The sequence below is a fragment of the Anabrus simplex genome, chromosome 7, assembly GCF_040414725.1.
Source record: "Anabrus simplex isolate iqAnaSimp1 chromosome 7, ASM4041472v1, whole genome shotgun sequence".
NCBI lineage: Eukaryota > Metazoa > Arthropoda > Insecta > Orthoptera > Tettigoniidae > Anabrus > Anabrus simplex.
In genome coordinates this window covers 146,696,368-146,711,315 of record NC_090271.1, presented here as the reverse complement: position 1 = coordinate 146,711,315, position 14,948 = coordinate 146,696,368, and the positions used below count along the sequence as shown (strand labels likewise).

General features: G+C 37.0%; 1 protein-coding gene across 3 annotated transcripts in view; it reads right to left on the bottom strand.

Moving 5' to 3' along the window:
- The window catches only part of Rcc1 (Regulator of chromosome condensation 1), a 151,140-nt gene that overhangs the window by 96,032 nt on the left and 40,160 nt on the right, over positions 1–14,948 (bottom strand). For all 3 annotated transcript variants that reach the window (XM_067151373.2, XM_067151372.2, XM_067151371.2), the window contains exons 4-5: positions 5,103–5,282; positions 1,864–2,080 (exon numbers count right to left, since the gene is read on the bottom strand). In XM_067151373.2, the coding sequence (XP_067007474.2) occupies positions 1,864–2,080; positions 5,103–5,282 (397 nt within the window). The remainder of the gene's footprint in view (positions 1–1,863; positions 2,081–5,102; positions 5,283–14,948) is intronic.

Genomic DNA, 14,948 nt, shown 5'->3' with positions numbered 1-14,948 from the left:
TTTACCGATTTTCTTGTCAGCTTTCACTAGGAGAAAATAAACGCCACAGATCGATTTTCGTTTCAGAACACAATGTCCTCGTACAATTTCCGTAACTTATTTTCAGACACCCTGTATATGTAATTGCTACAAGTTTAATCACAGTCAGAACACGGCTTCAAAAATTTTGACCTGCAAAAAGTACCTCTTCTCAATACTTTAGAGCAGCATACTTTATTACATGTTTCACATCAATATTCTATTCTACAAGGACATTATTATTTAAAGATGAAGATGCTGATCTTTCCCAGACAGTAGGAATGAGATTAATGGCAAATGAGACCCAGCTGGAAATGTACAGTACTTAGTCCTAGTGGGTGGTTGCCTCTGCACAATTACCATGCCAACTCTCGACACCTGACATACTCCACGGGCTTTGTGCAGCTGACATCAAATATACGAGGTGTTCATACCAATGAGACTTGACTATGTTAATAACAATAAACATAATCTTTCCAACAAAATATCATACCTGCCAACTTTTACAAATAAAAAATAGGATGATTTTTAATTCTTTGATTTCATCACATATATTGCACCCCGGACTAGGTGAAAAAAGGTCAGGATAAAAGGCATCCATATCTACAGTTACAACGCAAATTGACCATTAAATTTAAAATCTTAAACTAAGAAAACATTAAAACTGTTACAAGAAAATCTACCTAATCATTCTCATTTATGACACACACAAATAATAATAATTATGTCACACCAACACACGCAACGAAATGCATAATAGTTTCCTTTATTACAAGGTGAAGTGAAAGAAAATTTATACGTATCTCTGAACACTTGGAGATAATGTTTGTTATATTTTTTGGCCATAAAGAAAAGAGCAAATGCCAGAAACTGCCATCGACACAATTCCCTGAAATACATTTTACTTATTAAAATTATGTACTGAAATACGAGAAACTACCACAAACAAAACAATTCAATATGTCCCATACATTATTAATATACAACTCTGAAGGGGGGGGGAGCACAAAACGCAAGAAAAAACACATGACCTACAACACCAACGAAACTACGCACAAAAACAATTACAGTACGCGAGCCACACAACAAGAAACTCATTCTTTCGTTTCAATTAACTGAGTCGCTAGCGCGCGCTAGCCTCTCTTGCTTGCAGGACGATTGCCGTACCGAATCCCCAGCTGTATAAAGCATGCACGCTGCTGTCGTGAACGGGAAACACGATACACGAAGGCAACGGACGAAACACTCGAGAAATAAGTCACAAATAAATACACTTGAAAATCAGGTTGCATTATTTACACAAGCACAAAAGAATTTATCCTTTATCATAGGGAAATAGCATTGACCGTACTGGAGGTTATAAAGCCAAACCCCATGGCACAATCGCCCTTAAAGGCCATGGTCTACCAAGCGACCGCTGCTCAGCCCGGAGGCCTGCAGATTACGAGGTACTGTGTGGTCAGCACGACGGATCCTTTCAGCCATTATTCTTGGCTTTGTAGACCGGGGCCGCTATCTCACCGTCAGATAGCTCCTCAATTGTAATCACGTAAGCTGAGTGGACCTCAAACCAGACGTAAAAATAAATCTGAAAATGAGTTAAGAAATGGAAGGTTCTCGCGTAAATCGGAAGAGTTGGTAGGTATGAAATATTCGCCGAAGATTTATCATGCTGATATAAATTTTGGATTAGAGCAAAAGAAATTTCAATGACCTTAATTAAATAAAACAATGCTGAAAGATACACAAGTATTTTTGAAAACCAGTAAAGAGTCTATCATAAGTGATGAAAATTCATATTTTCCTCTCTGATGTGGCATCATGGGAACTTTTTTTCATACTCACCCATACCCTGTCTGCAAGCTCGATTAGCACCTCGCTCAGGAACTCGTCCCAACTGACCCTGCTCACCGCAGCCACATGTGTACAGGTGCCCCTCATTGCTTAACATCACAAGATGATCTGCACCTGAAGCTATCTTTACCACATTAATACCTGGTAACATCTCCAGAGGTACCTTCTCAATACCTTTCACTGTGAGGCCCATTGTGCCACTAGAGTCCTAAAACATTTAAAGTAAATAAAAAATATATTAAAAGTCTTATCTAGTTATACATGTTTTTGCAGGTTAGATGAACAGAAGATCTATACCTTTCAGATATATTAACAAGGGAATATTCAATCCAACCTTTGATAATGACTGGTTGTGATTACCACACTGTACAGAACATATGGACTAGAAGCAGCAACATTGACTAGATATGCAAAAAGGCACCTACAAGGCTACGAAATTAAGTTCCTTCGTTCTTGTCTCCAAAAAAGGAGACAAAATAAGGAATGACAATATCCAGTAACAACTTGGATTGGACACAAGGCTATTGGAAAACTTAGAATTAATTACGATGTTATAGACATGAGAAGGATGGCTCTAATTAGGATCCCAAGAGGGAGATCGCATGATGGTTGGGGTAAGCAAATTTCTCAAGATCTTGTAAAATGTGATGTAAATTGGCAGCAAAAAGTAGATCATCAGCTGTGGATGGACAGGACGAACTGGAAGAGACATGTATGAAGCGTGTTTAAATAAGGTCAGTTTTTTTGTAGACACTAGTAGTTTGCGCGCATATCGCAACGAGCGCATGCGTCGTGTACCTGCATGCCTCGGGAACAACTGTGCCCAGTTTCAGCTCTGTAGCTAACCTGTACGATTCTGTTCTCTGCTTTCAAAATGTTTAAGACTATCAACTCACCCGCCGCGTGTGAGGTTCGGTCAGTGATACGGTTTTTGTCAGTAAGGAACCTGTCTGCTGCAGAAATTCATCGACAGATTTGCGAAGTGTACGGTGATAGTGTTATGAGTGAAAGCAAAGTGCGTAACTGGGTACGACAATTCACAGATGGCCGTGACAACGTCCATGATGAGGACCACACCGGTCGCCCTTCTTTGATTACAGACGATTTGGTGGCTTCAGTTGAAGTGAAGATTCGTGAGTACAGGCGCTTCACAATAACAAGTCTCTCAAACGAATTTCCTGACGTGTTGAGATCAGTGCTTTACACCATTGTTTCTGAACACCTAAAGTTTAGAAAACTGTGCTCCCGTTGGGTCGCGAAACTCCTAACAGAGGACCACAAAAACCAAAGATTTGAGTGTGCGATGAAGTTCTTGACTCGTTATGACGAAGGTGACGGCTTCTTGAGTCAGATCGTCCGATCCTGCAATTATAGCCGGATCAGTTTTTTCTTTACTTATCAATTCCTTTATGGTGTCTGTAGTATGCCCGTGATAAATGTCAAGCACAAGCAGGTTCTTCTTCTACAATAAAGCTCCCGGGTGACGTTGCCAAACACACTTCACTCAGTCCTCATTTAGCTTACTGACCATATGGCCAGATTCTCCGGTTCGAACGAAAATACTAGATGGCTAATTTCCTTTCGGAAGTCTCTTTATTTTCAAAATCACATATGGAGGATGTTTGATTCCATTAGCGAACATGCATAATATTACCGTGGAGCGCAGTTTTTCGTTACCATTTGTCTTGACGGTAACGTTTTTGGAGCCCCTAATGTGAACCATGTTGTTTAGTGGCATTTCAAAATAAACTGGCGTCTGATTGACATTTCCAATTTGAGAAAGCAAACGGAAATTTCGCTTCCGCAAACGAATAACGTGGCGGTGAAAGGCCGCCAACTATTTTTCGTAGGCAACAGGGAGAGAGACGCTGTGAAATAGACGTACGTCTTCGCATACACAATCTGTTTCTTCGACGAAAGTTACTTATCCACAAACAGCTTGCAGTAAAACCATCCTTTTTCAAGTTCCTTTGCTATCTCTAATGATTTTAGTTAACACACTCCAGTAAATACACCATAACCTAACTCAAATCTTTCTTTCACGTGTTTATAAAGGCGTTCATCAATTTCAGGAAACTGTACACTCTGGCCTCAGAATGCTCTACGATTACCGTTATTTTATAATAACATTTTCTTCTTCCTCCAATTGCAAATACATGATTCATCAATATAATATTTTCTGCCGGCGGAATGATTTCAGACAGTTTCGGCTTCAGTTACAACTTTAAGTTTCTCACTCACAGAAAATGACTGCAAACACTTTTCTGAATTCATTATTTGTTACCACTGATGCTTCTTAACTCAGAACACAAACTATTAATCAATTGCCACATCATGTGGTTCCAGTAATTGCAGAAGTGAGGGACGGAGCGAGATTTTAGCCGAATAAAAGGCAAAAACAATGCATAGGAAAATAAGAAATTAAAGAGTGAGTCTTTCACAAAAACAGTTGAAGAGGCATAATATGTTAATGGGAGCTAGCAATTCGCTTCAATCAAGCAACTCGTCTTCGACATCTACACAATTTTGGGACTTCATATTCATTAAATTATGTTGTGACTTTGCGCCTGATAATATATGCATGCTGACTCATTTAACTTTTCACCTCTTCTTGAAAACATTATGAGACAGTGCCGAACTTTGTGTGTGTTGTGCTACTATTCAGAAGATCGCGCCTTACTTCTTATAAGTGACTGACTTTCTACTTCTAGATTTTACGATTTAAAATTGCACAATGCCAATCCCCATTAACATATTTTGCCTTTTCAACTGTTTTTGTGAAAGACTCACTCTTTAATTTCTTATTCACCTATGCGTTGTTTTTGCATTTTATTCGGCTGATGATGACCCAGATTGGGGTCAAAACCGGTACCGCTTATAATTAAATAGAAATGTAATACTACATTTCTTATTTATTTGTATTGAATAGGTTGAACTACATTATTTATTTCAATTTAATTTTGATACAGTTCAATAAGGAACATCATGAAATATTTATCTTTAAATTTCAGCCATTGTCAAGTTGCGTGGCATTGCCACATCTTCGGTACAATGTATAATGAGACCATGATACAAAAATTTAAGAAGCAATATTTCTGTAAAAAAAAAAGTGCAGGTGATATTCAGGACTATACGGTAATTGAAAATTAATATACACACCATAAATAAACGCCCACTTAACCTTAGTGAATATACTTGAGATGCTAATTTGTATACGTCATCGTACTTACCCTGAACGATCCCCAGGCAAAAACTTTTCCACTTTCGAGCAAGGCAGCAGAATGTGAATCGCCTGCTGTAACCTGAACCACGCGACCTTCTAACGTCACCTTTCCAGGCTCCATCTCCGAGCCTGATTTGCTTGTATCCCTGCCCAGAGCACCTTCATCATTGCATCCAAAAGTGATCACCTAAAATATTAGAGATGAGCAACAAGAATAAAAATCTGACAATTTAATCAGCATAATCTGCAACAGTATAACTAACCATTAACTTCATAAATCCACACAAGGATAAGGAAAATGTACATCAATACAACAAATGATGTGTATATTCAAATACTGCACATTATCTTTAACCTGCAACAAAGTTCATAGGTTGCTTTCATCAATTCAGTACCAACACTATTTTTGGATATCTGAGAGGAAAAACTGAAGAGTCCAAACAATCATACTGAAGACATCACCACCTGGATTGCATTCCTCTGCCACCAAATATGCTAACACTAATTTATTACACATTCACAGATGTTTAATAAATGTGAATATAAATGTAAGTAAAAATTAATCCATTAGTGCATATGATAAGAAAAATCGGATCTTGGTGTTTCAAGCTTTAAATTTGATAATTGTGTGATTTTCTTTTCTTTCCACTTTCATATCTGTTCAGTAATTCCTTCCGAACAAGTCAGTAACATTAGATAGTGCGTGCCGTTGGCCAGACTGATACAGCATTCATTAGAAGACAAAACATGGCGTTTCAGAGGAGCACTGTTCACAGCATGTGATAAGTATTTTGCAAAAATATTGCTTATTCATAACATATCTGATCTCTTATTTGTTGTAGAAGTATTGTTGAGAATCCATGCTTTTGTTTGATATGTATTTTGGACAAGTACGTTCATACGTTTTGGAAATTACGTGATTTATTTTCATGGATCCGAAAACTCGGATCACATGCAAAGCAGTCTTACATTGTTCTCCTTATACAACACCAACTAAATGTTGTAATCGTTGTAGGATGTTTCTGATCTCAACATAATGAGTACAATATTCATTTTTCATTTTGTTTCAGTCTCCCTGTGACCAAGATAATTGAAATGCTTGAGGAAGAGGAAGACAGTGATGACACTATGAATGTAATATACGCTGCAGTTACAGCAGAGGGTAGGGAGACAGACACTGACAGTGATAAAACTAATGACGAACATGAGGGTAACCTTAACCACCTTGGTTGGAGGATGATGATTAGCTTGTGTGAAATACACACTAATGACGCAGACCATGAAGAAACCGAACATTCTCTCGGACTTACACCAGAACCTATCGTGTCTGGTTCAAAAGTTGTTCAGGTACCTGAAACAAATGGAAATGGCGGACTCCCACGAAAGAAGAAACGTGTTCCTGTGAGCGGAAAACAAAATTTTACGTGGAAGAAATCAGATCCCCATCCTGTCTTGAAAACTCAGTGCGAACCAATACCTGTGTCTGAGACTGCAGAAACATGCCAAACACCATTGCAATTTTTTCAGTTGTTTTATTCAAAGAACTTGGTACAGAAAATTGTAGAAGAAAGCAATAAATATGCAGCTCAGAAAAATTTTATTTTCGGCCTAACAGAGTCAGAATTTTGTTTGCTGATAGGAGGCCTGCTTTTATCATAGTATGCTAAATATCCCAACAGAAGGATGTACTGGTCAGCAGATGAAGATGTTCCCAAGCTTTTAGCCAACAGCATCCGATGTAATAGATTTGAAAGTATTTTGCTCTACCTGCATTTCAATGATAATGACTACATTGACCCGAATGACCATCTGCACAAGCTGAGACCTATCATCGACATACTGAACGAACATTTCAGGAGCCATGATGGACTTGAAGAGCACTTGTCTATAGACGAAAGTATGATTCCATACTATGGGAAACATTATGCTAAGCAATATATAAGAGGTAAACCAATCAGATTTGGATTCAAGAACTGGGCACTTTGTTCTTCATCTGGTTATATGGTGCCCTTCAAAATTTATACAGGGACGGAAGAAAATGAGAAGCTTAGGTGGTGATACAGTTATCTCACTAATAAAATCTTCTGATGTACCCCCACACAAAGGGTTCGAGCTATACTTTGATAACTATTTCATGTCAATAAAATTGCTCAAACACCTGCTGATGAAGGTCACTGTGTAACGGGCACTTTTCGGGAATGCCCTCTCATTAGCACAGCAGAAATGAAGAAACTGCCACATGGATCCAGCGATTTCCGTTCTCCGGGTGAAATACGTGCTGTCAGGTGGAAGGATAACAATGTTGTTACCATAGCAACAAACCACGGTGAAAATAGAGAGGGAACCTGCTCTAGATGGTCCAAGGAAAAGAAAGGTGACAATCAAGCAGCCTATACTTTTTGGCTCCTATAATAAAGGAATGGGGGGTGTAGATCTAATGGATCAGTTAGTGGCAACATACAGAACCAGAATACGTAAAAAAACATGGTACTGGCCAATCTTTGTTTACTTACTGGACGTTTGTATTGTCAATGCATGGCTGATAATGCATAAAGTCTTGCCGGATGATGATAAATCGCAAAATCTCCTGAAGTATCGAAGGGATGTATGCGTTAGTTTGCTGAAGACGCATGGAACTGTTTCTAGAAAGGGAAAACAACCGTGTGATCCCATCATAGTCGCTTTGACGGAAGGACCCACTGGATTATTTCCGTGAGCATGGAAAAGAATTGTCACCAGTGTTCAGGGAAAGAAAAATTCATGTGCGACAAATGTGATGTAGGCCTGCACTGGAAATGTTTCAAGACCTACCATTCATACTAGAAAAACAGTGGTGGTATTATGCCTTAGGCAGTTTCTTTGAAGAACTTTACAGAAATGTGATAGAAGTACAGAATTTTGAGCAAAAAAATTGTTTGTATCAACATTTGAGTATGTTTCTTGTATGTGAGTGTATTTGTAACTGATATTCTGACAAAATCAACAATAACGAAACTATCGTTGTGTTGTACTGGTCTTCTATTATTCTATCTTCCTCTCTCTCTTCCTCAGTGTATTTTATCCTTGCATATGATCCGATTACTTTTTACCAAAGTACGCAATTTCCCGTGTTCTATGCATTATATATATTTAATGTGCTTACACATGGTTAGGAAAACACAAAAAATTAACTAAAATGTGATCAGGAAACTTCATGCACTAATGGGTTAACCAATTATTATTTCAGAAAATTTGTTCTGAACAATATGCAACATCTAGCAAACCACAATAGCAGCTGGGAAGGGGAAAGAACTAATTAACACTACCCAATATGTAGGGTACTCAACTTACCCAACAGATGCTGACTTTACTACACAATCCCTACAAGGATACAATGGTCCTTAACCTTTAAAATGCCAGACAACAAGATACCTTTTTTGGTACTTGTGCATAACGTGGCAGGAAGATCATATATCGTAGTTTGAACAGTGCGCCTTACTATCCGCATTTAGCATGATTATGAATGGCAGATTTATTTACTTATTCATGCCAGAAGTACAAAATATGAAACATGAAAAAACCAAAAAAAGGAATCATGAAATGGACACAAGTACACAAAAATGTGTTCAACAAGTGACTTCAAACAGTTCCCGCAAAAAATTAGCCACATCGAGAGCACTTGAATTAGCTCGAGTCAAATCACTCAATGTACATCTGGATGGGCACAGCGGACAATATAAGAGATGTATGAATGGCAGATGGCAATATCTTACGTTTAGTTTCCATACAGTAAAGAATGTCGTTTGTAATTTTATCAATATGTGGCTCATTTGTTCACTTATTTACACACACTGGCTTTCTGAATTTCATGGGTTTATCTGGTCATGTGACTATTGGCAGTTACATAACGATAATTACTTACTGAACTAACGAAGAGATACTTTTCAAATTTTCTGTGTTTATTTACTTGTATGGCTGCCTTGCAGAGATATTACAACATTTTTACTGCAATTTTAATTTTGAATGATTTTTATTGCTATTTTTGACATTTGATGTCTTTTACATTACAAGATATTAGAATCATTCCGTATTGACGGCTTTCACTTTACAAAGGTGAAAAATGAGAGCATCCTCCTAATTCAATACAATAAATATTCCGTCATTAGACGGAGTAAACAAATTCAAACATGTTTCAGCTTGTTTGAGCCATCTTCAGTGAAAAATGAGGGGAGTTTGAAATACTTTACATAATATAAGTTGAAAAAAATGCTAAAAAACATAATGAAGGAGCAAATGAAGAAACAAACAAAAGAGAGCCTAGACGGAAACAAAATTAGCACAAATATACAATATTTACATCAATATGCAGAGCAAAAAACAACACACTGCGACAAAATTCAGTGAAAAGGTGTTAATTTAAAATAATAATTGAAACTAAAAACTGTGTTAACCTAAGAAAACAAAAGAATGAAAAAACAAATGATGCAGATGGAAATGAAAAAGTAGCACATGGTGAGGTTGTGGACCTCATAGTTTACAAAATATTGTTTAGTAACAATAACAAAACAGGTTGAAATCACTGTCAAAAATCATCCCTGTAGAAACCCATCACATTAAATTGGTCAGGAGGGGAGCGGGAGCAAACATTTTTGAGAAACCAAGCCTGATATAAAGTGCAGGCGAAAAGCCTGTGACAAGGAAAAAAACACCAATGAAATTTAAAGCTTTAGAAACAGCTTTTCGCCTGCACGTTATATCAGGCTTGGTTTCTCAAAAATGTTTGCTCCCGCTCCCCTCCTGACCAATTTAATGTGATGGGTTTCTACAAGGATGATTTTCGACAGTGATTTCAACCTTTTTTTTTATTATTATTACTAAACAATATTTTGTAAACTATGAGGTCCACAACCTCACCATGTGCTACTATTGTTCATTTCCATCTGCATCATTTGTTTTTTCATTCCTTTGTTTTCTTAGGTTAACACAGTTTTTAGTTTCAATTATTATTTTAAATTAACACCTTTTCACTGAATTTTGTCGCAGTGAGTTGTTTTTTGCTCTGCATAATGATGTAAATATTGTATATTTGTGCTAATTTTGTTTCTGTCTAGGCTCTCTTTTGTTTGTTTTTTCATTTGCTCCTTCACTAGGTTTTTTAGCATTTTTTCAACTTATATTATGTAAATTATTTCAAACTCCCCTCATTTTTCACTGAAGATGGCTCAAACGAGCCTCAAACGAGCCTCAAACGAGCCGAAACATGTTTGAATTTGTTTACTCCGTCTAATGACGGAATATTTATTGTATTGAATTAGGAGGATACTCTCATTTTTCACCTTTGTAAAGTAAATTTGATGTCTTAGTTTTCAAGGTGTCTAGAAAATATTTTTAAAAATACATTTTGAAACTTAACAGTACCGCAATCATTGTCGGCAGTAAGTACGTGCCTTCCTCAACATCTCCTGAAAGTTTAAAGTCAACATATTCAAAATTGTAAATTAGGATAGACTTTGAAACAATATTTTCTAACCCATGGGTAAATAATGCAAAAATCTAATATTATTATTATTATTATTATTACTAGTGAAATGTGGCTATGAAGTTGTTTACATGTATTAGTATTAGTATTAGTATTAGTATTTTTATTTACGTAGTTATGTCTGGACTTTATTTGGTATAAATCACGATCGTATTATTTGTGAGGTTATGTCATGCTGTATATATACAGGATGGCGCACGACAAGTCACCTGATTTGTTTCATGAATAACACATTTGTTGTTGACAAGCTTTGTAATTTATTGACGTAGAAGTAAAGAATACAGCTTGGAAATACAGCCTAATGAATCACATGTTCAATATGACTGCCGTTTTGTTTGACAACTTCTTCAAGGTGCGCACGTGCATTTGTGACTCTCCGACACAAATCTTCTGGAATGGCGTGGCATAACTCCACAATGATGGCTTTAAATTGCACTGCATTTTCGGGTTTTCTGTGGTTTTCCTTCTATTTTAAGGAACACCCAAAGGAAGAAGTCACATTGGTTAATGTCCGGGCTGTGAGGCGGCCACATTCCTCCTCCTTCATAACGTTCTGGAAATCTGTTTGACAATACTTTAAGGCCAAGTCTTTCATGTAGGAAATCAAGCACAACGTTGGCAGTATGGGGGCGTGCTCCATTCTGCATAAACCATTGTGTCTGCAATGGAAGGCCTGTGGCCATGAGTTGAGGAAAGAACTGGTTTCGCAGCATGTCTAAATAGCGTTCACCGGGTTACTGTAGCATCGAAGAAAAACGGACCGGTGATTCCATGGCCTGACACCGCGACCCACACGCACACTTTCTCCCCGTAGGTGTCTTTCATGTGGATTATTCGTGACGGTTCACGTGCCAAAAATCGAACGTTCTGTTTGTTCACAACACCGTTCATGTAAAAATAAGTTTCGTCCAAAAACCATGTGTTGTGTAACACTGCCTCTTGGTCTTGCTAGATTGCCCACCTTGCAGATTGTAGTCGCCGCTCCTTATCTCTCGCAGTAAGCTTATGCGCCACAGTCATCTCATATGGATACAAGCGAAGCTCGGATTGAATAATTCTTTGTACAGATCGGCGTGAAATTCCCAACTCGGCACTGGCTCTTACAATTTGAAAGCTATTGCCCCAGTAGTATACTTGTAGGATCAAAATTCAATAGGGTGACTTATCGTGCGCCACCCTGTATATATATTAATATGAGTTTATTTAATGTAAGAACACGTAGTTAATAGTATATAATTTATTATTACCTGTATATATGATGTACAATCCACTGCAATATTGTGCAATACACTGTAATACAGTAAGTCCAGAACAAACTAGAATTGTATAAAAGAATTCTTTACATTGTAAATAGGCTATTGGAGACTCTCGAATTTACGAGAAAAACATGTTATATTTTTCTAGAAGCCTGGCCAAGCAATATATATACAGAGACAGTCTTGTTTTAACGAGACTTGTGCGGAAGCCGTGTTAGCCACAAGTGGTGGATTTTTTTTTTTTTTTGCTGTATGTCACACCTACACAGATAGGTCTTATGGTGACGATTGGAAGGAAGCCCCAGCATTTGCCTGGTGTGAAAATGGGAAACCACAGAAAACCACCTTCAGGACTGCCGACAGTAGGATTCGAACCCACTATCTCCCGGATGCAAGCTCACAGCTGCGCGCTCATAAACGCACGGCCAACACGCCCGGTAGCCAAGTGTTTGAAGTCAAGTATATGAATTTGGTTATGTTGGTATGTTGGCATACCTTTGAATGCAGAACTTCCTCACCCATCAAGCAACGTCCATATCCAATCAACCCGGATAAAAACGAATTCGTCATTCGGAAGATTCAAGAGATGAAAGGGCAAGGTCTCATCGAACCTATCGTCCTACCGAAAAAGAAGAACGGGGAGTATCGACTCTGTGTGGACTTGATTGAAATAATAACATTAAGTTATTTATTAGACCACCTAATCAATACAAAATCGTCTTGGATGATTTACATAAATTTGTTAACTAATAGTGGTACACGTTTCGCCTTCCCTGAAGGCATCATCAGCCATAGTCTTAACCTTAAATTAAATTAAATTACATTAAATTAAAAATAAGCGTCTAAATAACATGTAGTAATGAAATGAATTTTAAAATCTTGAAGAGATTTGAAGTAAAATAACATTAAAAATAACAATGATGGTTTGAAAATACAATGTGATGAGATATAATAGTGGAAGTATTAACAAAATTAACATTAGAAGGCTGCTAAAATAAGTACAATGGATAAAACAACAGATTGTTATACAACAAGTAGTAAGATTGCATAAAAGTAAAGTTGATAGTCTGGTGGTTATAATTAGACGATGGCGAAAAATCGTATATAATCAAAGTAAAGAAGAGAGAATAAAAGTCAAAGTTAGTCGAGAGATCCGAAGTTAATCATGATCTTGAAGATAAAAGACGAAAGTCAGGTGCATATGGTGAAGTTGTAGAACATGTTGAGGATATGAAGTTGGTGAATAGAAGTTGAAGAACAGTTTCAAATAGGATCACTATGGACCATCTCAAAATTTGAAGTGATGTTCAAATGTTGTAAATTGTGAGTTTGTAGATATTCCAGTTGAAAAAGCATATAAAAGTGGAATCTGTAAAAGGAAGCAAGAAACGTAGAGTTAATTGTGTGAAAAGATATTTGAAAATATTGAAGTAGATTCGTGTGCACTTACCATTTGACGGTGACAAAGATAGCTTGTAACATTATGAGTTAGAAGTATTTGCAACAGTAGACTTCTTGCTACGTGTGTTATAACTGAAGGTTTTTGCTGGAGGGGGATCTGTTTGCGTTGACGTAACTATTGGAGGGGGGCTGCTATTGGTGGGAGGGAAGGAAGAGAGTGTATTACTGCGCGTGTTGTAACGGTGTAAGGCTATTGGAGGGAGCGATGTTACGGTGGGTGTGGCTATGGGTTTATTGGTTGTATTTGAATTAGAGGTACTAGCGGCGGGGGAAGGGAGGGGGGTATATTAGCTGTAGGGGAGGTGGGAACGCTAATTGATGTGAGGTTGAAGATTTTTAAGAATATGTTGGTGAGGGAAGTTGATTCTCGTAATAAAATAAGAATCTGTTCATACAAGGGGCTTTTTTTATCAATAGTGTCATTTAGATTCTTATCTTTATTAAAATGTTGGTCGAGGAAAATAAATAAGTTTTCATATTCTGTCATGAGTAATAATAATAACAACGTAAACGTTTCCACCTTTTCAATACTAAAATATATTCACAAAATTATAAATTACACGGTACTAGTTTCGACCCATCTAGGGGTCATCATCAGCCCTAGATGGGTCGAAACTAGTACCGTGTAATTTATAATTTTGTGAATATATTTTAGTATTGAAAAGGTGGAAACGTTTACGTTGTTATTATTATTACTTATATATTATTCAATACGGACCAAAAACATGAAATTCATAACCATTAATTATTCTGTCATGAGTTTGCTTTTATCGACTCTTTTTAGGATATGGAGGTCTTGTTCTATTGTGGTGAATTTATGCCCTATGCCCCTCATGCGGTTGGCCATTGCGGAGAATTTGTTGTGTCTTTGGGCATTGTAATGCTCGGCGTATCTGGTAGAGAAGCTGCGGCCAGTTTGGCCAACATAAGAAAAATTACATGTAGAGCATTTCAATCTGCATATTCCTGATCCAGAGTAACTATTGTCTGTGATGTTAATAGAGTTGTGATTGAAGAATAAATTACGATTAGTGTTTTTTGTTGTGTAGGCTATTTTTATTTCGTGCTTCATTAATGAATTGGTTATCGGATAAATGCTATGGTTAGTGAACGTGAATTTAGCGTATTTTGGTTTGACGGGTTTCAATGGAGTTAAATTGGTAGCTAGTTTCAGTTTGGTTTTATTGATGATTTTATCAATCATACTCGTGTTAAATCCATTGAATTTAGCTATTTCCTTAATGAATAGTAATTCTTTCTTTAAATTAATAGAGGACATAGGGATCTTTAATGCTCTATATATTAAACTGTGATAAGTGGCTTTTTTATGTGAGTTGGGATGTAAAGAATAATTTTTTATGGTTGTTGGAGAAAAGGTGGGTTTTCGGTATATTTGGAAGTCGAATTTGTTCCATGCTCGTGTGATTTTGATATCTAAGAAGTTCAAAGAGTTATTGAACTCATCTTCTTTAGTGAATTTAATATTATTATCTAAGTTGGTGAGAAATGATAGTATGTTATTGCTGTTGTTGATTTGTTTATCAATGATAGCTATGGTATCATCAACATAGCGATGCCAAAGACAGAGTCCGTTGATGTTCGATTATTAATAAGATTT